This window comes from Enhydra lutris, unplaced genomic scaffold, assembly GCF_002288905.1.
Source record: "Enhydra lutris kenyoni isolate GAN:26980312 unplaced genomic scaffold, ASM228890v2 scaffoldscaffold23, whole genome shotgun sequence".
Lineage (NCBI taxonomy): Eukaryota > Metazoa > Chordata > Mammalia > Carnivora > Mustelidae > Enhydra > Enhydra lutris.
This window is the reverse complement of record NW_019154107.1, coordinates 14,234,272-14,259,766: the sequence shown is the minus strand read 5'-3', so window position 1 is coordinate 14,259,766 and position 25,495 is coordinate 14,234,272. Positions and strand designations below refer to the sequence as shown.

Below are 25,495 nucleotides of genomic sequence, written 5' to 3'. Positions count from 1 at the left end.
CATTGGGGAAGGTCTGTGCTATGGTGAATGCTGTGAAGTGTGTAAACCTGGTGATTCACAGACCTGTACCCCTGGGGCTAATAACATTATATGTTAACTATAAAAAACTAATAATAAAAAAAAGAAATAACCTGGCACATTGTTAGACACCACTATTAACTCCTTACTATGTGGAAAAACCAGGTATTTGAGCATTAAATGTATTTTATATTTTCCATGGAATTGTATGTCCTTGCCTTTAACATGAAAACTAAATGAATTTATGGGGTGCCTGGCTGGCTTAGCTGGAGAAGCATGTGGCTTTTGATCTGGGGGCTGTGAGCTCCAGCACGTGCTGGGTGTGGAAATTACATGAGAATAAACAAAAAAAACAAAAACAAAAACAGAAAGAAAGAACAAAGTATAAAAGGCTGGTAGAGGTAATTGGCTTTAGGCAAAGAAGGGAAACTCACCCAAATATAAGAGAAGGGAATGAGAAGGGCACATGCAGGTAAGATTGAATATTTGGACATGGGAAGTGGAAGAAATTCTAGTCTGATAATTGCACTTTTCTTGGTGGAGTAAAAACTGTCATCTGTTGATACCTGGAGAAGGAAGATGGGTTAATGCTTTGAGAGCTTTGGAAAAACTAAAATAGTTCCTGTGGAGAGCTGGAGTTCAAGGTGAAAACAACGAAATATGGCAGGATGCTGAGTTCATCTGAGGCTGTTTATGATTGCTTTAGTTTGGGTTACCTAGGAGTGGATCTGGAGATAAAAATTTAGGTGCAAGTAGTTTATTGGGGGGAAGTGATCCCAAGAAGCCAAGTGGGGGAGTGAGATTAGGAAAAGAAGGCAGCCGATAAAGGATACACAAGTGGATTATTGTTGGAGGCAACTGGAGTTGAATCCGTCTGGGAACTCTCTGAGGTTCTGTGTAAATTTCATCATGACAGTCACTCTGAAAGGCAAGGGAGCTGGAATATTGATCTACCTAGGGTCACTCTGGTGAGATTAACATCTCAGCACTTCTTGCCTTCCCTGTGCACTGGCAAGTGAATGACTGCAGGCAGAGAGACACAGTGATGTTTGTATGGTACCAAAGGAAAAGCAAAAATGCTTTTTTAAAAATATTCTGAAGGAAAACCTGCTCTGAATTTTATAGGTAGCTGAGTGACCAGAGTCAAAGATTTGATTTGGTAAGTTAACATCAAGGAGAGAAAGACAGGTGTTTTAGAAGCATGCAATAGGACTCTATTTCAACGCTGCTACTATGAATGAAGAAACAGGAAACCTGGTAACTTAATTTACAGGAAAAAACAAGTGTAGGGAAGATAACAATCACCATGATAAAATGAAAATACATAGATATTTATAGTCCACGTGCAAATAAGAGTTTTGACATTCAGTGACATGGGATTAGAGTCAAAATCTCTGAATTCAGATCTCTGTTCCTTCAGTTTCTTATTGGGTACCCTTCACTCAGTAAATATTTGTCACTGTGAACCAGGCGCTATTTGAGGTGAAGAATTTTCTAAATTCTCTGTTCATAGATTATTTATAGGTGCTGATAAAATCTAGGGGTTCTTTACCAAGAAAAATGCACACACATTTAGAATCATGCCTGGAATTTCGAGTGAGGTACAGACCTCCTCCTCCCTTGTAACCCATCCATGACTCTCCTCCAATCTCTGCTTTAACTCGATCTGAATGACCTGATCAAACTCCCATTGGCTTCATAGGTCTTTATAATAAAAGAATGAGAATATCAGGGTATATGATTAGATGTCTTTTGCAGCATAACAATGCACTGCAAATTTAGTGGCTCAAGACAGAAGTAATTTATCTTAAGTTTCTGCAGTGTGGGCAGGGCTCTCTCGGTAGTTCTGAGGCTCTAAGGGGTATCAGCTGGACAATTCATTTGGCTATATTCAGCTGGTGTTTTAGATGGGTCAAAAGGTGAAAGAAAGCTTCCTTCACGTGCGTGGTGCCTCATTCACTTCCACATTGTCTCTCCACCTGGCTCAATCAAGCTTCCTTAAAGGGCCATTGGAATTCTCAGCTAACAGTTACATTGTCAGTGCATGTTCTAGGGGGACAAGATCCACAGTGCAAGCACTTACGAAGCCTCTGCTTGCCTTATGCTTCTTTATATCCCATTTGCCCTAGCAAGTCACATAGCCAAATTCAGAGTCGGTATTGTTGGAGACTACACAAGGGCATGGATCTCCAAAGTATGGTTCAATGGGAGCTACTGATAAGAATTTTTTGTTTGCTGTAAGTACTTTCCAGAAAGAAAGAGGGTTATCTCGGGAAGTAGTGATTTTTCAGCCAGTGCAAACATTCAAACAGAGGCAGAGTGATAGCTTATATGAGATACTCTAGGGAGGCAGTTGCTACACTGAGCTTAATAAGATGACCTCCATGATCATAAGACTGTAGATGAAAGCTAACTCCAAATTTTGAGCCTACATAACTAGGGAAATGGTGGTGCTATTAACAGTAACAAGGGCATCAGGCAGGAGTCTCAGATTGGAAGGCAAATGGTAAATGTAGAGAGACTGTTTTTTTTTTTTTTTCATATAGAATGAAAGAGATAATCAAGAAAAAATGACCCTTATTTTTTCCTGTCTTAGGTTGGATGTCGATATAACTGAACTTCACAGTTGGATTACTCGTTCAGAAGCTGTGTTGCAGAGTCCTGAATTTGCGATCTATCGGAAGGAAGGCAACTTCTCAGACCTTAAAGAAAAAGTCAATGTAGGTTATGCATTAATTTTTATGTATTTTCCTAAGTTTTGTGTTTATAATCTCTTTGCTTTGTACTATCTGATTCTATTAGTTGAAAAGATTAAAGCAATATGGAATAATGCTTTTAAATATGTCTTTAAAGTGTATTTTACATATGTAGCAGAATCAGAGTTTAGCGTTGAGAAATGTTTCCAGGTTCTGCTGTGATGGAGCAGGGATGCTTTTCATAAACCTTTAACTTTTATATTATTTAGCAATAAATTAATAATTTTATAATATGAACTCCTATTGATTTTACTTCATGTACTGTTCTATCACCTCAAGGCTAGGACTTAGAAAGCTTGCAGAATAGAATAGACCCTTAGAAATACTATACTTAGGACCCTCTTTATGCTCTCATTATCATCAAAAAGTTATTCTTTATACTCATTAGTACTTGTCGTAACAGATATTTATGTATTGCATTACCATAACCAAAAGACATCAAGCCTTTTTCAATATTTATTTATAGTAAGAAGTAAGAGATGGTTGGCAGTTTTTATTCCCTGCTGAGACATTATAGTTGTGTCCTTCACAATAGGGATTTTTATTAATTTAATAGGAGCTGCTTCATCTTTAAGGACATTATCAGGGCTTTGATATTCCAACTTCTACAATTATAAAATACCCATTTTGGCAATTGTGAGAGCATTTCTATAGGAAGAGTAAATACTCTGTAGTGGGAAGGCTAGAGGAACAAATATTCTGAATGTTAAATAATTTTTTCCTATGGAAAGGTCATGTGTATGGATAACTTAGTTTCATATTTCGACCATTCAGTTTCATGCCAGACGAACTCTTAGATTTTTCCAAACACAACACTGTCTTAGATACAAGCTAATACTTGCCCTGGGGTTGGAACATTTGGAGAGCAAAAATGATTTTATTCTAGGAGAAAAATCATCTATTTTTTAGGCTGCTTTGAGGTTGGAGGGGGAGATGATTCCATCAACATGTCTCAGAATTAATGATTTCTAAATTGGAAAGTTATTTTAAAAGCATTTCTAGTTATATACAGTATTCTGTCACTAGTATAATAACAGACAATTATAAATTTAAGAAATGGGCACTATGATAACATTATTTTTTAAATTAAACTGAAACATAATATAGGAGAAAATCAGCAAAACATGTTATCTCAGAGTATACTCATTTGAAGGTATTTTTTTGTTAGAATTGTGGAGAGACATTTGAAAACTGCTTAGTGAAGATTAAGTCTAAAATACATTTTAATGTTCATGTGGTGTATTTGGCCACTGACAGTATGAGTCACCTTGGGCAGACATTTTTATTAGCTAATTTAAATTTTTAAAAATTTATCTCAATAATCTACTAATCTGTTTGTCATCCTATTTCTGTATCTTAAAACAGCTCTGATCAAGCAGGAAAATTGAGTTCCAGCATTTCAAGAATATAAATTCAAAAATTTCCTGTTATCATATGGTTACCTAGAAGCAATTTGCATTTAATCAATAGTGTCAGCAATGACAGACTGAAAGTGCTAAAAAAATGTACAATATTGTATGAGTGGTTTCCTGATGCCTCGTGAGTCACCTTTATCAACTTCTACTCTCATTTTCTGAAATAACAACATCATTCTTAATTGCCTACTAAAATAGGACATGAAATGATTTACCTAGGCATTTCCTTCAGGCTAAATATAATATATATGTATTAAAAATCCTTGAGAGAAGTACATAGTAATGATGATGGATATGCAGTTTAGTCATACATTAATTTTCTTACTTCTTCACATGTCAGTATATGTAACTCATTTTGAACACATGGGAGGCTCATCTCATGAACTTGAGTGGTATTCATTTTTAGGCATCTATTAAAAGTGGCTAAATATTACCTTTCTTTTTCTTTCACTTGACTCCTTCATTCATCTATTACTTTCAAATGCTTTCAGAATATTATCAGTTAAGTTTTATATACTTTTAAACCTAACAAAATTTTCCTTCTCTATTAACCATGTGTTTTATCTATATGATTAACATAATGTACTTACTTAAAAGTTGAATTCTAGGGGACATTTCTACTCCAAGTGGTCCCTGGACAACCAATATTGGTATCATCTGTGAACTTATTAGAAAGGTCTGAACTCAGACCTAATGAATCAATTTGCATTTGAACAAGATCCACAGGTGATTCCTTTATATATAAGGGTTTGAGAATCAGTACTCAAAGGCATCATCTGAGACTTTACCAAACTCCTAGATCCTTTTCTCATTCCATTAACATCACCACAGTTGAGAAGTTCAAGTGGAATCCCATCGTTTTGAATTAAGCACCTGGTGACATAAGGTAGTAATTAAAACAACAAAGCAATCTAGTCTTGCTGCAAGGTGGTTGTATGCCTGCATAGTGTTCTCTTGAAAGCCTTTGTACCACCTATTAAGCTCAATAGGACTTGGGCTCTTGCTGGAGCCCATGCTTGCTGACGCCCATACCAAATAAAGTTTCAGCAAAGTTCTGTTGGAAATCCTGAAGCCAGTTAATTCTACATTTTTCTATTATTTGGATTTGCCGCCCACAATATAGGTATCTCTATTCATCTGTATTTTTTTGAATCTTCATTTCTCTGCCCTTCTACACTCATGTTCTTTGGCCTTGCTCCTTAGCACCTTCCCACGTACACTCCCTGTGCATTCTGAAGTCCTTCTTCCGAAACAAACTTTCTATCCTATGTACTCATTCTGGTCCTACTTGGAAAACACTTCTACAAACCTCAAGAACACCACTATGACTAATGACTCACTCCCCCACTCATTTATTTATGTTTTTATTATGTTCAGTTAGCCAGCATGTAGTACATCATTAGTTTTGATGTAGTGCTCATCGATTCATTAGTTGCATATATCTCCCACTCATTTAGAATTGCCAGTTTCCTCACTTGCCAGGACCAATTCCAAAGGTACTGCTTTCTGTGTAAAACTATCTCATCCCTTGTGTTTCATGCCCAATGGCCATCTGTCACTTACCATTTTGTGGTATTATTTTTTCATTGAAGACTGGCACCAGGATTACAGTCTTCTCCACCCACGGTATGCCTTCATTAAAAATCTCAGGCTATATTGGTTATCCTATCTCCAAAAGTTTCCATTTCCCTAATCTGCTCAATTCAGCTACCTCCTTGCATAACTAGACTGTAGATGTTTTTCTGCCAGACATTATTCTGTTTTGGGAATACTATACTTACACAGACACTTTGGTACTTCTTCATAGCCTTTCTGTATGTTCCTAGTAAATGTTCTTCTCTCTTTCTCTTGGCAATTATTTCAAGTTTTTAATGGGCATAGTAGATGACTTTCCTTCTGAGTTTATTTAAGATAACATTTAACAAATTATGTGTATTTGTGCTCATATTCCCCTACTCTGCCTTGGTGGACGAGATTTTTGCTTTGGCCGGTTAAGGCTAATCTCTGTGTGTGTGAGTGTGTGTTCTCAATATCTTCACTGTCTGCGTCCTAAGGAACCTGCTTCCTTTCAGCCACACATCTGTATCTTCAATAAAACCCTCCACTCCTTTAAACACATAGGAATATGTTTGTGTCTTAGTTACTCAACTTCTCCGCGGGACTAGACTTTATTAACCTCTTTATCCTTCATGAAATTCTTCCCTCCTTGGGTTTATGGGATACCATTATCTATTGGTTACATTTTGTACATTTTTGGTCATTTGTTCCATCTCCTTTTCCCTTTAATGTTGATATTCTACACAGTTCTTCCCTTGTTTTTCTTCCCTGGATTATCCTCATTCCTTCCTATTCAAATAACATCTATTTTTTAATCACCCCCAAATATGTACCATTAGCTCATGTCTCTCCCTTGAAGCCTAAACCAGTTTATTTAATTGCTTAATAGATGACTTTAATTAGATATTTGCCTGAAAACTTAAAATAAATTTCATGATCTCCCTAGCCCTCCTTTATTCTTTATCTTTCCTTTCTTTCCTCCAACAGCGTAATCCAGAAATCTAAAAGCTAACTGGGTCATCAAGATTTTTTTTTCCCTAGCATTTGTAAGTCCACCCAAGTTCAATTAATTTCATTCCCTTAACCACTCTTGAAACTGTCTAGTTCTCTCTATTCCTACCACTACAACCTTAATTAAAGCTAATATCCCGGGTTACCTCTGTTTAAGATGACAATCCCTAGCCGGTCTTCCCTGCTGCTAATACTGTATTCCTTTAGAGATTTTCACATCACTTTTGTCAAAGTGAACTTACTAAAACATAAATACTATTGTATTATGCCTCTGTTGATATTCACTTGAAAAAGCAAAAAGCAGCCCCTGATAATCAGGAGCTGGCTGGGCACTTCAGTTAGGCCTTGGAGATACTCGATGATGGCTTGTGCTCACAGCTAGCCTAAGGTTTCTTCTGCTGAATATGTGCAATGGCTCAGTATGCCAACAGCATATAAGGCATATAAGGCCACTTCAGGATTGTAATGGATCAAGACCGAAACATGACCATCTTGTAACCATGTTTCAAAAGACAAAAAAATAGTCTGCAGACCACCCCAAATGACTGCATATCCCCCCATCTTCACTAATGTGACAGATGATGATGCTGCCTTACCAATCGTGGTTTTAGCCTCTCTACATTGTTCGTGCCATCTAGATAAAAATTTTTAAGATGCCTGGCCACAGAAGTACCTCCATTTCCTTATGGCATCTAATTAAAGGCAAAGCCCTGCTTCCCTGACCACCCTCTTCACCTTACATGTACCCAAATCCAATCAACTCTAACCATCCTCGTAGAGACCTACCCCATAGTTCGCTATTACATGCCACCTCTCCTGTTGCAATCACAAAATCAACTTTGTCTATATCCACATGTTCCTGGTGGCCTTTGGTGGGAAGGTATTGACACAGTCAGTATTTTCATGTTGCTTTTGTGAAGGTTACCATGACCTGATTTCTATTACTGTATCCATTCTGATTTCTGGCCATTCTAACATTGATTAGATTGCTGGTTTCCAGAACTTAGCAACTAGAACTTAATTTGTGTTTGTTTTTTGGTTTGGTTTGGCTTACTTTGGTTTTCGCATGCCAGTGACTAATATAGTGCCTGGTACTTAACACAGTTGATCTTTGACTATATGAATAAGTGATTTTTTTTCAGTTCCTCAGGCACATTTTAAACAGGCTCTGCTACCAATATGAAGGATATAACAACTTCTGAATAAACATTTGAGTGAATAAATTACATTTTCTGTCAAAGGGCAAAACTTCATTATAGAATGTTAAGTGAATAGAAAATTAATTGCTTCTAAAGTCAGGGTAGGCCTCTGGGGAACCTGGAACTTACTTTCATATTAATTAGAGAAGATGTCTTGAAAGGAGGAGGCTTTTAAGAGATGCCGATAAAGAAGGAGGGAGAGGTCATAGAGTGTTTTTAATCAACTTATTAGAGAATCAATAAACTTCCCTTCTTTGTATACTTTGCTTAAAACTTAATTATGTTTCTTTTTTCTCTATACAACTCAATTGCCTTTTATTTTGCACTTGAAGTTATCTATTTTAGAATTCATGATGTCCTGATAACTCTAAGAATTTTTATGGAACTTTTATTGATACACATACACACATACATACATACATACACATTTTAAAGAGTTTATTTATTTATTTGACAAAGAGACACGGGGAGAGAAGGAACACAAGCAGGGGGAGTGGGAGAGGGAGAAACGGACTTTCTGCTGAGCAGGGAGACTGACACCAGGCTTGATCCTAGGACCCTGGGATCATGACCTGACCCGAAGACATATGCTTAATGGCTGAGCCACCCAGGCACCCCAGGACCTTTAATATATTTTAAAATTAACAACGTATTCCTTATAGAATGGTTAATGGCTTTTTTTTTTTTTTAGCTTTTGTCTTTACTTGAAGTTTCCTGTACTAGGTACAACAGAATCAGAGTCTAAAGAGTCTAGCTTCTAAACGTATGATCATATGTTGAATATATATTGTCTAAAGTATTTCATATTCTGTTAAGAAAATAATTTCAAAAGTATATGTTCTATTAGAAAAACTAGATTCGTTTAAGATTAAAAATACTGTGTGCATGTATGTGTACATACACATACATACACGATAAACAGAGAAGCACACATACAGAAAAGCTGGATGAGGTCCCTGAGGATGACAGATTAGAGAAAGATAAGCATGTCTCGGGTAGAGATGCTTTCCCAAATAAGGTGATTTCTAAGAGGTAGTTTTAGTTATGGGTACTTAATGCTATAATAAGCATTGTTCCTAGCAAGAAGAAAATTGGTGCCCTTTATGAAAGATCTTTCTGTATAGTGGAGAGAAATGAAATCTGACTGCAGATACTTGGACTAATATTGAAGATGAAATGTATAGAACAGAATGGATGTTATTGTTGAGGAGCATTCTGGTGATATTCTTGGCCTTGAAAATAAGGGAAAAGCCAATATATACAAATGTAAATACACACACACACACACACACACACACTAATGCATCACACACACATACAAACACCTGTGTATGTATGTGTGTGTGTGTGTATACACACATACATATTTACATATGCATCTGTCTATAGAAAGAGGAGAGAGAGAGAGAGAGACAGACCACCAGGGAGGAGGATTAAAAACTGAAGATGCTGAATATTTGAAAATATCTAAGAAAAAAATTGCCCTGAAATCTGTGAGACCAATAAAGTGTCGTTGCTCTTATTCTCTAGTGATAACAAAACATTTCAACATGTCAGTATAATGTGACATGATTTGAAAATGCAGGAACAACTTAATTAGGGTCCTTTAAGATGTGATATTTCTACTAGCCAACTAAAGCATTTGTTTTTCTTTTCTTTTTTTTTAATTTAAATTCAGTTAGCCAGCATATAGTACATCATTAGTTTTTGATGTAGTGTTCATTGATCCATTAATTGCCTGTAACACCCACTGCTCATCACATCAGGTGCCCTCCTTAATGCCCATCACCCTGTTACCCCATCTCCCCACCCACCTCCCTTTCTGAATCCCTCACTTGGTTTCCCAGAGTCCATAGTCTCTTATGGTTTATCTCCCTTTCTGATTTCTTCCCATTCAATTTACCCTCCTTTTCCTTATGGCCCTCTGCACTATTCCATATAGTCCATATATGAGTGAAACCATATGATAATTGTCTTTCTCTGATTGACTTATTTCACTTAGCATAATACCCCCCAGTTCCATCCATGTAAATGTAAATTTGTTACAAATTTACACCTTCGCAGAGCATTTTAACTGTGGGTAGGGTGGGAGAGACAATAATACTGTATATGGAGGCATTAAGCTACACTGGACCTCACCTTACTGTGCATCTAACTATGTATCAGGTACTCTTCCATGCCCTGGAGATGACATGAAGAAGGAAATTCATGAGGATATCTGACCTTTTACAGTTCTATTCCAGTGAGGAAGGTCAAAATTAAGTAAGAATATGCAAAATGTATAGAATGTTAATGATGAGTGTCAAAGACAAAAATGAGGAATGAGAGCTAGGAAATGTGTGTATGTGCTTGTGTGTGTGTGTGTGTGTAGATAGATTAGCAGGAGAAGGCTTCCCTGAGAAAGTGACATTTAAGTAAAGATCCAATAATGAAGTACTATATGGTGACTAACATAACATAATAAAATAAGTAAAGATCTAAAGGCAGTGAAGAATTTATAGATACCTGAGATAAGAGTATTTCTAGCAGAGGGAGGAGTGAGTTTATAGGTCTAAGGGAGGAGCATGCCTGGAATGTCAGGGAACTACAGAGTATGGCAGAGGTGAAGAATCAGGTGTCACAGAAAAAGATGTCCAAGAGATTAAGGGGGTTAAGGTTACATGGGCCATGGTTAAGACTTGGGCTTTTACTCAGATGAGGAGGAAGCCACTAGAGAGTTGAGTTGATATCTATTGTGTCTGGATTCTTCTGTCTGCTCTGTTGAGAATATATCATCAGGGAACAGAGGTTCCTACTTCTGTAGAAATAGCATTTAGTAGGCTATTTGGAAGCATCTAGACCACTGGGTGATAATGGAGTTTTGCTTTGTTTTGTTTTGTTGTTTTTTTGATTTTATGAGTGTGCTAGTACTGAGCACAGTAATAAGCATTTTCTGGGTATGTTTTGAGGTTACCATTAACAGGAGCTTTAGAGGGATTGGATATGGAGTTAGAGAAAAAAAGGAATAGTCAAGAAGGATTTGGCCTGAAGTTTTTGGCCTGAAAAATGAAGAACTAGATGTTATTCTCTACATGTATACAGGGAGATGTGGAGGAACCAGCACAGGGATTTAGTAAAGGGAGTCCTTGAGCCAGGAGGAAGACTGTGTACTTGTCGTCGAGGAAACCTACCTAAGAAATTATTTGAAGAAGAAGTATCCTCTGAATCAAATTATGATGATAAGTAAGTTGAGAGCTGAGGATCAGCCATTGAGTGGAGTAGCACAGAAGGCTCATGGTGTCATTAAAAAAAACAAACAAACACAATTTTAATGGAACTGAATAAGGGAATTGGTATGAGGACCAGTTTTTTCTTTCTCTTTTCTTTCTTTCATGGGCTAGTTTTTACTTTGCAGTGAAGACCTGTGGAGGGCTAATGTTTCTCCTGGTGGCACATACCTCTTTAAAGTCAGGGATATGCCCTCTCTTTTCCAGAAGCATATCTCTCTCCGGATTTTGTTTTTGGTGGTCATGCGATTTTTATTTTACTTCTTCTATGCAGTTGACATATTTTTTTCTGAGAAAATGAGAGAAGGTAGAAGTGTTAGGAACCACCAATCTAACCTATTTCAAGACAGAAGTTCATATTTTATTTGAAAATGAGTGCATAGGTGTCCAGGTCCATCAAGAAAAGAGGAGTTTCAGTGATGTTTATTTAGTAAACTTCTTTAACACTTTGTATATGTGGTTATCTGGACACTTGACACTCGCTTTTGTGACAAGTAATCTAATTAACTATTAGGCCAAGATTTTTTTTTTCTAAAACGTTTTTTTAAAGTTATTGAAATCACTGTTCACTTTGATGTCCACATGTGGCATTTTGGGACGTTCTCAGTTTATGTCATTCCATTTGTTACAGCTTAGTTATTTCTAGATCTTCATTTTTCTATGTAAGAATTGTCCCAATTTTGGAAATAAGTTATTTGAAGAGCTCCCTTTAATCTTCTTAGAATCCCTGAAGGGTAGGTATCTTTATTGTTACTTTACATAGCAAGTATTGATGCTCAGAAAGGTTGAATCACTTTATAAATGCCAAACAGCTGGTAAGCAGTGGAGACAGAATTCAGACCATGTGAGAGTAAAATGACTCCAAAACTTTTCATTACCTTCTTGACTGTCCTCTGGCTACCCTAATTTTTTTCATTTTTTATCAACCATCTATAGCTGTGTCTGAAATGAAATGTTTTCTGGAGTCTCCAATGTCTTGTTCATACTCCCAAAAGCACATTTGTGCCAATATCTCTATTTTCCAATATTCCTCTTTAAAATGATGTTACTTAACATAACCCAGATATCATCTAAACACTGATACATGGTGTCTATTCAATGCTTCTTTCTCAGGACTGTCTCTCTATTTATATACCACTTACTCAGTTTCTGTATAATATACATCTGGTAATGAGTTATAGTAATTGAGCTGTACATGGAGTTTCTGGTCATCTTATAGGCTGTCAGTGTATATTCTGAGTAATCAGGCATCCCTTCTGATAGCTTGGCGCCCATACTGCATTACTACTTAAATATTTTGAATATCATCTTTGACTACATTCAGACTATCAGGTTGCCTTTTCTGTGAGTCATAGTCAGATACGTACAAAGGTGTTTGATTAATTTCCATTGAAATAACCTTAGATCAGCAGAGTGGGTCTGAAAGAGAGCTGAATTTGTAAATAGATGATTGGGGTTCTAATATTGGATCTAAAAATTTCCACTTCTACAGTCTTGTATATATGACTTAATCTCACTGATGCTCAGTTTTCTCTTGTATAAAAGAGGACAAAATACTGTTGATTCCTTCTGTCCCACCAAATTATGAAATACATATTTATAATTTGGTACACAATATGAGCAATTCCATTTTTATCATGATTATGCCAGTGTTCTCAAATATTTAATATACCTCTGTGTGCCTCACTTTCTTCCTCTGTCAAATTGTGAGAGTAATAGTAGCTACTCCATACATGATTGTTTTCTTGTGGTTATTGCTATTATATGTATATGAGAAAAACTAGAATAGTGTGATTTAACCAAACTGAATATTTAAGCCAGTTACCCCTGAAATAATCGATTAGAAATTTTCCCCTCTGTGAGGAATACCAATTGATTATTCCATTAGATGCTTAGAATAAAAATATTATGATCATGACATTTAGAAAGCCAAGATAATTTCATCATTTATAAAGACAACATTGTGTTCTGATTCTACTCCTTATGTAATTTTATATATAAAAAAAGCAAAAACTCTATAGTTAAAATAGAAACCCCTCTGATAGGGAAGGGTAACTCTAATGCTTAACTTGGAGAATACCTGTTTGTTGTTACTGTTCTTGTTCTTTTGTAGTACGTGTATGTTTTTACTTCTCTCTCTTTCTCTTCCTCTCTCTCTCTCTCTCTCCCCGCCTCTCTTCCACCCCCCTGCTCCTCCTTTTGCTGCTATAGTTCAAATATGGAATACCCCACATCCTGCTATAGCTCTTGGTACTTGTCAATGTTACCTATTTACTTAGAATGTGCTTACTTTTTCTCTTCTAAAGTACTCAGAGTCTTTTACAAATAACATTTACCTTTTAATAGAAAATAAATTTAAAGTATTGGAAAACATGTGCCTATAAGCTGCCTCTGTTTCTATAAAGGAACAGAGAATTTAGAAGACAAAAATTGACAGTTGAGAAATTGTAAACTTTTGAACTTCATCTAGATTCTTACCTTTAACAAGATGTTGTAGGTATTTTATTTTCACGGACTTTTCTCTACTGGAAAGTTAGAATCTTCCAGGGTTATGCAAATACTTGTGTCAACAATTTGATAATGCCTCTCTGAAAATGATTTTCAAGGTAACACAGAAGTTTCACCTGTTAATTGGTATGGGATCCTGGGAGCATATAATCCCCAAACACCACAGTCTCTGTGCTTTGAAATTTTCAAGTAGAATCTAAGATATTAAAATGTGTCTATCACTTAGAGTTTCCCTACTGATGAGATGAAGCTGAATTTTTATTTTCTGTCCTTGACAACATAACATAAAATGTATATTTTCAAGATAGAGTGTACATACTTAAAAAAAACCTAAAACTATCATTTTATGGCATTTTCATTTGTTTGCTAAATTTTATTTAGTATTTTATACATTACAGTTCTTTCCCTGATAGGATATATTCTATTGTCTACAGACTTTTTTAAAACATTTTGCATTCTTGGCATTTAATCCAATAATCCTACTTCATGAAACTGTTCCTCAAATAATTTTAAAAGCCCTCCCTTCAATTGTGGTTATTTCTTTAACTTAGAGAATTGTTTTAAATATTTTTAAATGAATGGATTATAGTATGAGCATTCCCATCATTTGGTGTGCTTGGGAAATAGTCTACTTTAGCAATATGATGATTCCTTATTTCTCTGAATGTATTTCTGGTGTTGCCATAATATCTTTATCTGTATTTAGTCTACATATCTGTCTTCCTGTCTCTTTATTGGCTTTCAGAGGGAAGACACTAGATCTGAACTGTATAATTACAATTGGCACTTGACACAGGGTGGCTTTTTTAATTTAAATTTAATTATATTAGATGAAAAATTAGTTTCCTCAGTCACACTGCCACCTTTCAAGTACTCAGTACCCACATGTGGCTAGTGGCTACTGTATTGGACAGCACAGATATATAATGTTTTCAAGCTTGTAGAAAGTTCTATTTAACAATGCTTGTCAGAGTGTGCACATATCAATTACAGGCCTCCTGCATATACTCCAGTATCACATTTGTTTAAATACCTATAAATCAAAATAAAATTTAAAAAATTATCAGATACAGAATAACCTCCTGTCACAAAGTCAAGCAAAATCTTTGATGCTATTATTGGGTCATAGAAGTATTGCTCTAACTATATGTTAAATGCCTTAAAGCTTGCTTTTTCAGTAGGTAGTTATGTTTTAGGACATATAACATGTGATAGCCACATATTTTATTGATTATGATCATACAGTTCAATTGTATCATAGTTTAATATTTATGTATATTAACGTATATATGATAAATATCTATAGGGGCATTGTTAGCTAAACCCAACAGTGAGTATTAAATGCTAGATTTTGTTAATTTAAGTCATCGTGGTTTTGTTGTTCAAAAGTTAACTTTGAGTTAGGAGAAATGAACAAATAAATTTAGAAAGCTTTTTGAAACTGAATCTCTTTTCCCTTGAAATGGGAGTACTTTGAAAGTTTTAGAGAGAAAAATTAACCTGTAGTCTTGTATTTAGATAAATATGGATTTTTTTGCTAAATTATTCATGATAGTGTACTTTTCCCTTTTTATATACTTACAAGATTTTCTATTGATTTTTAATACAGAATACATACCTAATTTTAGCAATTTCAGTAGTGTGTATTTAAAAGACAAATTTTAGTTTTAAGTATCTGTCACTTTATCCTTTCATTGTTTCTTATTATTTGCTTTTTTTGCAGCCTTATAGTGCATCAGAAACTATTGTGTAAAAAAAAAAGTAAAGAGTAGAAATCTTATTAAAAGTAGTAGCAATTCAGTATGAAATTGGCTTGTGCTTTCATTGTCATTTTGATGATTCTGGTGCAAGAAACTTGAGAAAAAAATTCTTTAGATTCACATGATAAGCTGACAGAGTGAAATATCTTAAGGATTAAAAGGGCAGGTAGAAATTATAATTACTGTGTAGCTTCACAATCCTTGTATTGAAATACTCACCTTTGCTATCATGCTGCAGGCCATAGAGCGAGAAAAACCCGAGAAGTTCAGAAAACTGCAAGATGCCAGCAGATCAGCTCAGGCCCTGGTGGAACAGATGGTGAATGGTAATTACACGGAGTTGATTTAGATAATCTTCTTAGGGATTTGATAAACACATAGGTTCATATTTATCAGCTGAATTATATCAGACAAGCACTTCCTGAATGCAAATTTAAATTAAAGTGAGTTTGTGAGCTTTTTATTATTCTTTCTTAATGCTAAGCGAATTATTACAGGAAATTCATCTTTGAGTCCAGTGGAAGAAAATGGGATGTGCTAGAATATTTTATCAATCTGTTGCAAAGAAATCAATTTTAATGGAAATCCTGCTAGCATTTGTCCAAATAATTTAAGAAAATAAGGTTTGCAGAAATCATTGGAAATGTAAGCAATCATATACTATATATAAACTGATTGTAATCTGATTTTAAGTAATTCTTGCAATATATTTTCCCAAAAAGACTAAAATTTTGTGTAAGACTTCATCAGCATACCTGTAGGCTAATTTGACATTTTCTATATTGTCTTTCATTTTTTTTCTTACTTTACACATGTCCTCTCAGAAGAAACTTCATTTTTTAACTTCAGTTGTTTTTGAGCAAGGTAAAAGTACAAAGCCAACACATTTTTTTCTTTTTATTTTTTATCCATTTCTTATTTATTTATTTAGAGCACTTGTGAGTGGGTGGGGTAGAGTAGGGGCAGAAGGAGAGAGTATCTTAAGCAGGCTCCGTGCCCAGCACAGAGTCCAAGGTGGGTCTTGATCTAAAAATGCTGAGATCATGACCTGAGCCAAAATCAAGAGTCTGATGCTTAACTGACTGAGCCACCCAGGCACCCCCCCTTTATTTTGAAATTCTTTTTTTTTTTCTTTTTTGAGAATGAATTAAAATTAGGGGCACCTGGGTGACTCAGTTGATTAAGTGGGTACCTTGGGCTCAGGTCAGGATCCCAGGATCCTGGGATGGAGGCCTGTGCTGGGCTTCTTGTTCAGTGAGAAGCCTGCTTCTCCCTCTCCTCCATGCTTTCTGTCTCTGTCTCTCTCTCAAATAAAATCTTTGGAAAAAAAATTACTTTTTCCTCACAGTGCCTCAGAAGGTATATGAACAAAATATGTTACTGACGTTGATTGTGAACAAACATTTTTGAAATTATTATTGTCTTAGTACTGTAGTCATATCCAGATATGAGTGATTTATGAGAATCAGGGATAATGCTATTTTCAAACAAGATTTTTTTAAATAATTCACAGGATATGTTTATAAGAGTATAATAACCAAATGTAACAAATGTTTTTGTTGTACATGTCAGCTTTTTCCAGGATCTGCCTGCATTCTGGAACATAAATTTTGTGTATGAAATATTTTTTGCCTTAATTGCCATGTTGGCATTAAAAAGTTCAGTGATCTTCCTAGGAAATCAATTCATTATTTTTCTTTTAATGAGCCCCATGACTATATTTGGTTAACAATAAAAACAAGCAAACATGACAGCTGAGGACTGGGTTAACAAGTCAATAAATATATAGACAATGCAAATACTGAAAGTTTGTTTTTGAGCTGTATGTTGCTAGGTGGTATAACTGATGAATTTGATAACAGCATTTTCATATTAAATGAAATTGTGTGGTCTAAAAAATAGGCTTGTAACCACTATACAATTTCTCCATAGCAACTATATTTTCACTTTTTTTATTTGTATAGCCAATATAAAAGCTATACTCTTTTTTTTTAATTTTATTTTTTATAAACATATAATATATTTTTATCCCCAGGGGTACAGGTCTGTGAATCGCCAGGTTTACACACTTCACAGCACTCACCATATAAAAGCTATACTCTTAAATGGTCTCCTTTCATAATCAAATGTCAAGCATATATTACCTCAGATCATTATTCAAGAAGCACTTAAAATTTAAGAATGTAGGAAATGATTTTTTTTATAATTAAAACCATATACAGATTTAAAATGATCATATGATTAGTGATGTCATTTCCTAGATTATTGCCCTCAAAGCTCTAAATTTAGGAGGCATGAAGAAAAGTCAGGACATATGCTAGGTCCCTAATAAATACCAATTGGTGAAATTCTTCTTAGCAAAGCAAAGTTAAGACCGTTACTGAGATAATTTTGGTCAGAAAATAATAATACTTTTGAAGGACAATGCTAACTTGTGTGGAGAGCAAAGAGCAGTAAGAACTAGGGGTGTGATTTCAGACACTGCTCATAGATTGACTGTATCGATCAAATTTTAAGCTTCTCATGTGTTATGCCAATAAAGATAAGGTCTGACTGTTAAGTGATTAGGCTCAAATTTGGGCTCTATTTAGAGCATAGCTCTTCTACTCCATTCATTCACACATTTTACATCATTACTAAAAAGTAGATGAAAGGATTCTAACTTTTTGTTCCTTTTTTTCAGTCTTACACAGAATAAATTTCATAACATTTATTTTATGTAATTGTACAAACTATGAGTGAAGGCAGACATGTGCCTAAGTGCCTGGAGTATCTCTCTCCAGGCGTATTTTATTGGGACCTTCTCACCCTAATTTACAATAGCTCTGCTGGCATAGAACCAAAAACTGGAGTTTAATAGTTTGGCTCGTGAAGCCAAAGGACCAAAATGAACTTTCTCTAAACCAGTTTTCTAACCATTATCTTGGTTAAGGTCTTCAGTTTATAAGCCCAGAATTTCAAGTTTAAGCTATGGAATTCAATAAAACTCATAACCATATAAAACACATACATTCTTGTCCTTTTATTTATAAAGAAGGAAAATAAGAACTGAATCATGGTACATCATTTATGACCTCATGTAAATGTTCATTCCTTTTAACCACATCTCTTTGCCTCAAAAATTAAGATAAAGACAAATCATTCTTGTACAGTGTTATTAATATCATGCAACTACTACAAATTTGTGGTTTATGTATGTTTTATTGTGATAACCACATATAACACATATAATGTAAAATAGGTGTAAAATAGCGTAGCTGTTATATCTTCAAAAGCATTTTATAATATTTTCTATGTATGTATACATAGAAAGGTAAATTTTCTACTTCAGATACTTTAAAGATTAGAGTGGTTTTTTTTAAATAACTGGAATGATTTTGGAAGTCCTCTTTCAAATTGAATGAATTTCAATTTGAAATTGAAATTTCAGAATGAAAATCTGAAGACCTGCAAAAAAAAAATTCTTCAATACTTGTATCACTCTGTTTCAAAACCGATATAAAATATATCAGACATATTTCCAAATACACTTTTGGTCATTTCTAAATAACTACTGAAAAAATGAATTTTTAGCATTAAGAAATGCAGAAAATGGGAGAGAAAGATGGCAGAGAAATAGGAGACCTAAATTTCATCTGGTCCCAGGAATTCAGCTAGATAGTTATCAAACCATTCTGAACACCTATAAAGTCAACAGGAGATTGAGGAGAAGAATAGCAGCAATTCTATGAATAGAACAGCGACCACTTTCTGGAAGATAGGACATGCAGAGAAGTAAATCCGAGGTGACATACGGGAAGATAGATGGCAAGGGCCGGAAGAGGAAGCCTCCATCAACTGGCTCCCAGCGAGTGAGAGCAGTGGAGCACAAAATCAGAACTTTTAGAAGGCTGCTCTGCGGAGGGATGTTGCTCCAGTGGCTAAGCAGGAGTTGGAACCCTCAGGTCCCTCAGGATCACAGAAGGATCAGGGGTGTCTGGGTGTTGCAGAGCTCCCAGGTATCAGAGCAGGGAAGCCAGCTGCAGAGATGGAGCTGAGGAGTGAGCTCTCAGCTCAGGGTTGCCATAAAACAGAATCAGCAGCAGAGTCAGGCCACTGCTCTTCGAGCAGGGACCCTCACAAGTGGCAGGCCTCCCCCTCATTTCTCCACCGGGAGGAGTGGTACGGGAGCATGCTGCAGGAACCTGCTGGGTTTGAAGACCCCAAATGGGGCCGTGTGCCAGAGATAGAAATGCTCAGTCACAGGCCAGGTGAGCACGGAGTGTGGCCAGAGATCAGAGATACAGGAGTGATTGACTGCTTTTCTCCAAGGGTGCATTGAGGAATGAGAACCTGAGTTATCAGCTCCTCTGGGCTGGAGATTGGGAGGCCACCATTTTCATTCTTGTCCTCCAAAGCTGTACAGAAAGCGTTCAGGGAGCAAAGGCTATGGAGCAAGCCAAAGTGGATTACTCAGCCTGGCCCCTGGCAAGGGCAGTGCGATTCCACCTTGAGAAAGACATTTGAGAATCACTGTGCCAGCAACCCCCCTCCCCCAGAAGATCAGCAAGAACATCCAGCCAAGACCAAGTTTACCAATCAATGAGAAATGCAAAACTCCAGAACTAGGGGAATACAGCACATGGAATACATGGCTTTTCCCCCCAAGATTCTTTAGTCTAACAAAATCAAATTTTTTAAAATTTTCTTTATTTTTTCGAATTTTTCCTATTTTCTATTTTAACCAACATCTTGTCAATACCTTTTTTAAAAAAATCTTTGTTAATTTTCACTTTTATATTCATATTCTATCCCTTCATTGCATTTAACATTATTTTTTGTATAAATATATATGTTTTTCTTTCTCTAAAATTTTGGGATATAGTTTCCTCTAACAGACCAAAATATACCCTAAATCTAGTATATGGCTTTTTTCTAGTCTCCTGCCTGATCATACTCTCTCCCCCTTTTTAAAAAATGTTTTTCTTTCTTTTTTCAACCAAATTCTTATCAATTCCTCTTTTATAGTCTTTTATAATTTTCATCTTTATACTCATATTCCATCCCCTCATCATATTACCCTTATTTTTGTGTATATATATATATATATATATATATTTTACTTTCTTTAAAATTTTGGGAGGCAGTTTCTTCTAAACAGACCAAAATATGCCCAAAATCAACTATGTGGCTCTGTTCTGTTCACCAGTCTCATCATATAGATATTTTTTTTCCTTTCTTTTCCCCTGGTTTCAGGTCTCTTTTGATTTGTTTAGTCTATATTTTTCGGGGTCATTGTTACCCTTTTAGCATTTTGTTCTCTCATTCATCTATGGTTTCTGGACTAAATGACAAAGTGGAAAAACTCACTTCAGAAAAAGAACAAGAAGCCGTAATGACTGTTAGGGACCTAATCGATATGGACATTAGTAAGATGTCAGAACTAGAGTTCAGAATGACAATTATAAAGATTCTAGCTGGGCTTGGAAAAAGCATAGAAGATACTAGAGAATCCCTTTTTAGAGAAACAAAAGAACTAAAATCTTACCAAGTTGAAATTAAAAAAAAAAAGCTATTAATGAGGTGTAATAAAAAATGGAGGCTCTTACTGCTAGGATAAATGAGACAGAAAAGAGAATTAGTGATATAGAAGACCAAATGATGGAGAATAAAGAAGCTGAGAAAAAGAGAGATAAGCAACTACTGGATCAGAATGGGAGAATTTGAGAGAAAAGAATTGCCATAAGATGAAACAATATTAGAATAATTGGGATCCCAGAAGAAGAAAGAGAGGGGCAGAAGGTATATTGGAGCAAATTATAGCAGAGAACTTCCCTAATCTTGGGAAGGAAACAGGCATCAAAATCCAGGCACTGGATTAAAATCAATACAACTGTATTAAACTGTATTAAAATCGATATAAATAGGTTAACACCCCATCATTTAGTAGTAAAGCTTACAAGTCTCAGAGACAAAGAGAAAATCCTGAAGGCAGCTCAGGACAAGAGGCCTATAACCTACAATGGTGGAAACACTAGATTGACAGAAGACTTATCCACAGAGACCTGGGAGGCCAGAAAGGACTGGCATCTGATATATTCAGAGCACTAAATGAGAAAATATGCAACCAAGAATACTATATTCAGCTAGGCTGTCATTGGAAAAGGAAGGAGACATAAAAAGCTTCCAGGACAAACAAAAACTAAAAGAATTTGCAAACACCAGGCCAGCCCTACAGAAAATATTGAAAGGGGTCCTCTAAGCAAAGAGAGAGCCTAAAAATAACATATACCAGAAAGGAACAGAGACAATATACAGTAACATTCACCTTATAGGCAATACAATGGCACTAAATTCATATCTTTCAATAGTTACCCAGAATGTCAATAGGCAAAAGGGCCCAATCAAAAGACACAGGGTATCAGAATGGATTAAAAAAAAAAAAAGACCCATCAATATGCTGTCTGCAAAAGACTCATTTTAGACCCAAAGACATCTCCAGACTTAAAGTGAGGGGGTAGAAAACAATTTACCATACTAATAGACATCAAAAGAAAGCTCGGGTGGCAACCCTTACATCAGACGAATTAAACTTTAAGCCAAAGACTATAATAAGATATGAGGAAGGACAGTATATCATACTCAAAGGGTCTGTCCAACAAGAAGATCTAACAATTTTAAATATCTATGCCCCTAACATGGGAGCAGCCAACTACATAAACCAATTAATAACAAAATCAAAGAAACACATCAACAATAATACAATAATAGTAGGAGACTTTAATAGTCCCCCTCACTGAAATGGACAGATCATTTAAGCAAAAGATGAACAAGGAAATAAAGGCTTTAAAAGACACACTGGACTAGATGGACATCACAAATATATTCAGAAGACAGTATGGTACTGGCACAAAATTAGACACATAGGTCAATGGAAGAGAATAGAGAGCCCAGAAATGGACCATCAACTCATGGTCAACTAATCTTTGACAATGCAGGAAAGAATGTCCAATGGAAAAGACAGTCTCTACAACAAATGGTATTGGGAAAATTGGATAGCCACATGCAGAAAAATGAAACCGGACCATTTCCTTACACCACGCATAAGAATAGACTCAAAATGGATGAAGGACCTCAATGTAAGACAGGAATTCAACAAAATCCTTGAGAAGAACACAGGCAGAAACTTCTTTGATCTGAGATGTAGCAACTTCTTCCTAGAAACATTGCCAAAGATAAGGGAAGCAAGGGCGAAAATGAACTATTGGGACTTCATCAAGATCAAAAAACTTTGCACAATAACAGAAACAGTCACCAAAACCAAAAGACAACTGACAGAATGGGAGAAGCTTTTCACAAATGACATATCAGATAAAGGGCTAGTATCCAAAATGTATAAAGAACTTATCAAACTCAACACCCAAAGGACAAATAATGCAATCAAGAAATGGGCAGAAGACATGAACAGACATTTCTGCAAAGAAGACATCCAGATGGCCAACAGACACATGAAAGAGTGCTCCACATCACTCAGCATCAGGGAAATACAAATCAAAACCACAATGAGATACCTTCTCACACCAGTCAGAATGGCTAAAACTAACCAGTCAGGAAATGACAGGTGTTGGCGAGGATGTGGAGAAAGGGGAACCCTCCTACACTGTTGGTGGGAATGGAAGCTGGAGCAGCCACTCTGGTAAACAGTATGGAGCTTCCTCAAAAAGTTTAAAATAGAGCTACCCTATGACCCAGCAATCACACTACTGGGTATTTACCCTAAGGATACAAATGTAGTGACCCAAAGGGGCACGTGCACTGGAATGTTTATAGCAGCAATGTCCACAGTAGCCAAACCATGGAAAGAGCCTAGAAGTCCATCAATAGTTGAATGGATAAAGAAGGTGTGGTGTGTATGTATGTATGTGTATGTGTGTGTGTGTGTGTGTGTGTGTGTGTGTGTGTGTGTGTATACACACAATGGAGTATTATGCAGCCATCAAAAATGAAATCTTGCCATTTGCAATGATATGGATGGAACTAGAGACTATTATGCTAGGCAAAATAAGTCAATCAGAGAAAGAAATTATATGATCTCACTGATATGAGGAATTTGAGAAACAAGATGGATGATCATGGGGGAAAGGAAGGAAAAATGAAACAAGATGAAACCATAGAGGAGACAAATCTTAAGAGATCCTTAATCTCAGGAAACAAAATAAGGGTTGTTTGGGAGGGAAGGGAGAGATGGGGTGGCTGCATGATGGACATTGGGGAGGGTGTGTGCTATGATGAGTGCTGTGAATTGTGTAAGACTGATGAATCACAGACCTGTATCCCTGAAGCAAATAATACATTATATGTTAATTTTTAAAAAAATAAAGAAATGCAGAAAACAAAACCTATTAGTCTCAAAGGTAGTTTGTTAAAGGAAATGAAGAAAGGTGCTGAGGAAAAGGGGGAGTGCCCTAAAATTCTTAAGAGTACAGAGATTACCATCATGCCAATGTAGAAGTGACTCTGACTTGATGTTGCAGAATTTTGTTAAAAATCATTCTTCTGTCTTGAAAACAGTCTTTCTCATAACGTGTGTTCAGTTTTGCAGGCTCACTAGATTTTAGGATCAGTTTAAAGCAATTTAAAGATGATTCTAATTTTTCTATACTTTATCAAATGCAAAGCTTACCTGAAAAATATTAAAGTACAGTAAATATTAAATATATTGTCAACTTTAATATTACTTATTTTGTGAGTTTTGTAGTAGAATGGTTGATATTTGCAAAATATGCACAGAATCAGTAAAAGACTCATATTAATTTATTTGGAACCTTTTTTACAACCAAAAAAGGAGGTGCATCAGTTACTTGCATACTTTAAAGTTTAACACAAACATTTCCCTTGTAGATGTCCCAGTTCTTATGTAAGTATGTAAGTTATCTTCATGATTATAGTAGGCTAAAAAGGGACTACAGTGCTAACAGCATGTTAGTTTAAGAGTCATGTTTCTTAGTTCTTAACGTGAATTTTGGTATAATGAACTGATTTATCTATTCCTTAACTGTATCTTTTTTTTAACAAACATTAAATTTGTAATTCCTGTCAACATCATTTGACTGGATAAGTATGGGAGTAGTTTGAGAAGAGTGGTGGATGGTGGAGAGACATTCTTATTAGAGAAATTTTTCACAAATATATCTTTTATGAAGCTTATTGTTACTATATAAGATGGGAATAAGAACTTTAGTCTCAAGAAATTGTTGGCTTTCTAGAATTTTAATGAGAGTAAGTGGGAGACTACATTGGGTACCTAGTGATGTAATTTTGTTTACTATAGCTATGTTATGCTGAGAAGGGGAATTTCCCAATTTGCACTTATTTCCTTTTTTTTTTAAGGATACAACATAACCTTCTCTAAGTTTTGTTTTTATAGTTTTTCATTTAAACACAAAAATGGTTAATTAAAATTTTAGAAAATTTCACAACAAAGTGTGGTAAATGATCTGACTACTATATTGGTACTATTGATTATTCATTAATGAATCCTAATTTACTAAGATTTTATGTCAGACTGTTTTTATCTGATCTTCTTACTTCAAAGTGAAAGCTTTTCAGTGTGTGAGAATATGGGATTTTAAGACAATCTAGAATATTTTTTGTATTTAATCATTTGCTTTCTTTTTATCTATTTGACTTCATTCTTTTCTAAAAAGATTTTATTTACTTATTTGACAGAGAGAGAGACAGCGAGAGAGGGAACATTGAGTAGGGGGATTGGGAGAGGGAGAAGCAGGCTTCCCAGTGAGCAGGGAGCCCAATGCAGGGCTTGATCCCAGGACTCTGGGATCATGACCTGAGCTGAAGGCAGACACTTAACGACTGAGCCACCCAGGTACCCCTAGACTTTATTCTTAATTTTGTTTGTAAAATAATGTTCTTGCATCTATATGTAGTCTCCTTATCGGTCAGGTATTAAAAAAAAACCTGGGGGACACCTGGGTGGCTCAGTTGGTTAAGCAGCTGCCTTCGGCT

General features: G+C 35.7%; 1 protein-coding gene across 1 annotated transcript in view; it reads left to right on the top strand.

Moving 5' to 3' along the window:
• Positions 1-25,495, top strand: part of LOC111150534 (dystrophin) — a 2,087,545-nt gene that overhangs the window by 696,144 nt on the left and 1,365,906 nt on the right. Inside the window, exons 18-19 of the mRNA XM_022508030.1 lie at positions 2,615-2,738; positions 15,729-15,816. Of these exons, the coding sequence (XP_022363738.1) occupies positions 2,615-2,738; positions 15,729-15,816 (212 nt within the window). The remainder of the gene's footprint in view (positions 1-2,614; positions 2,739-15,728; positions 15,817-25,495) is intronic.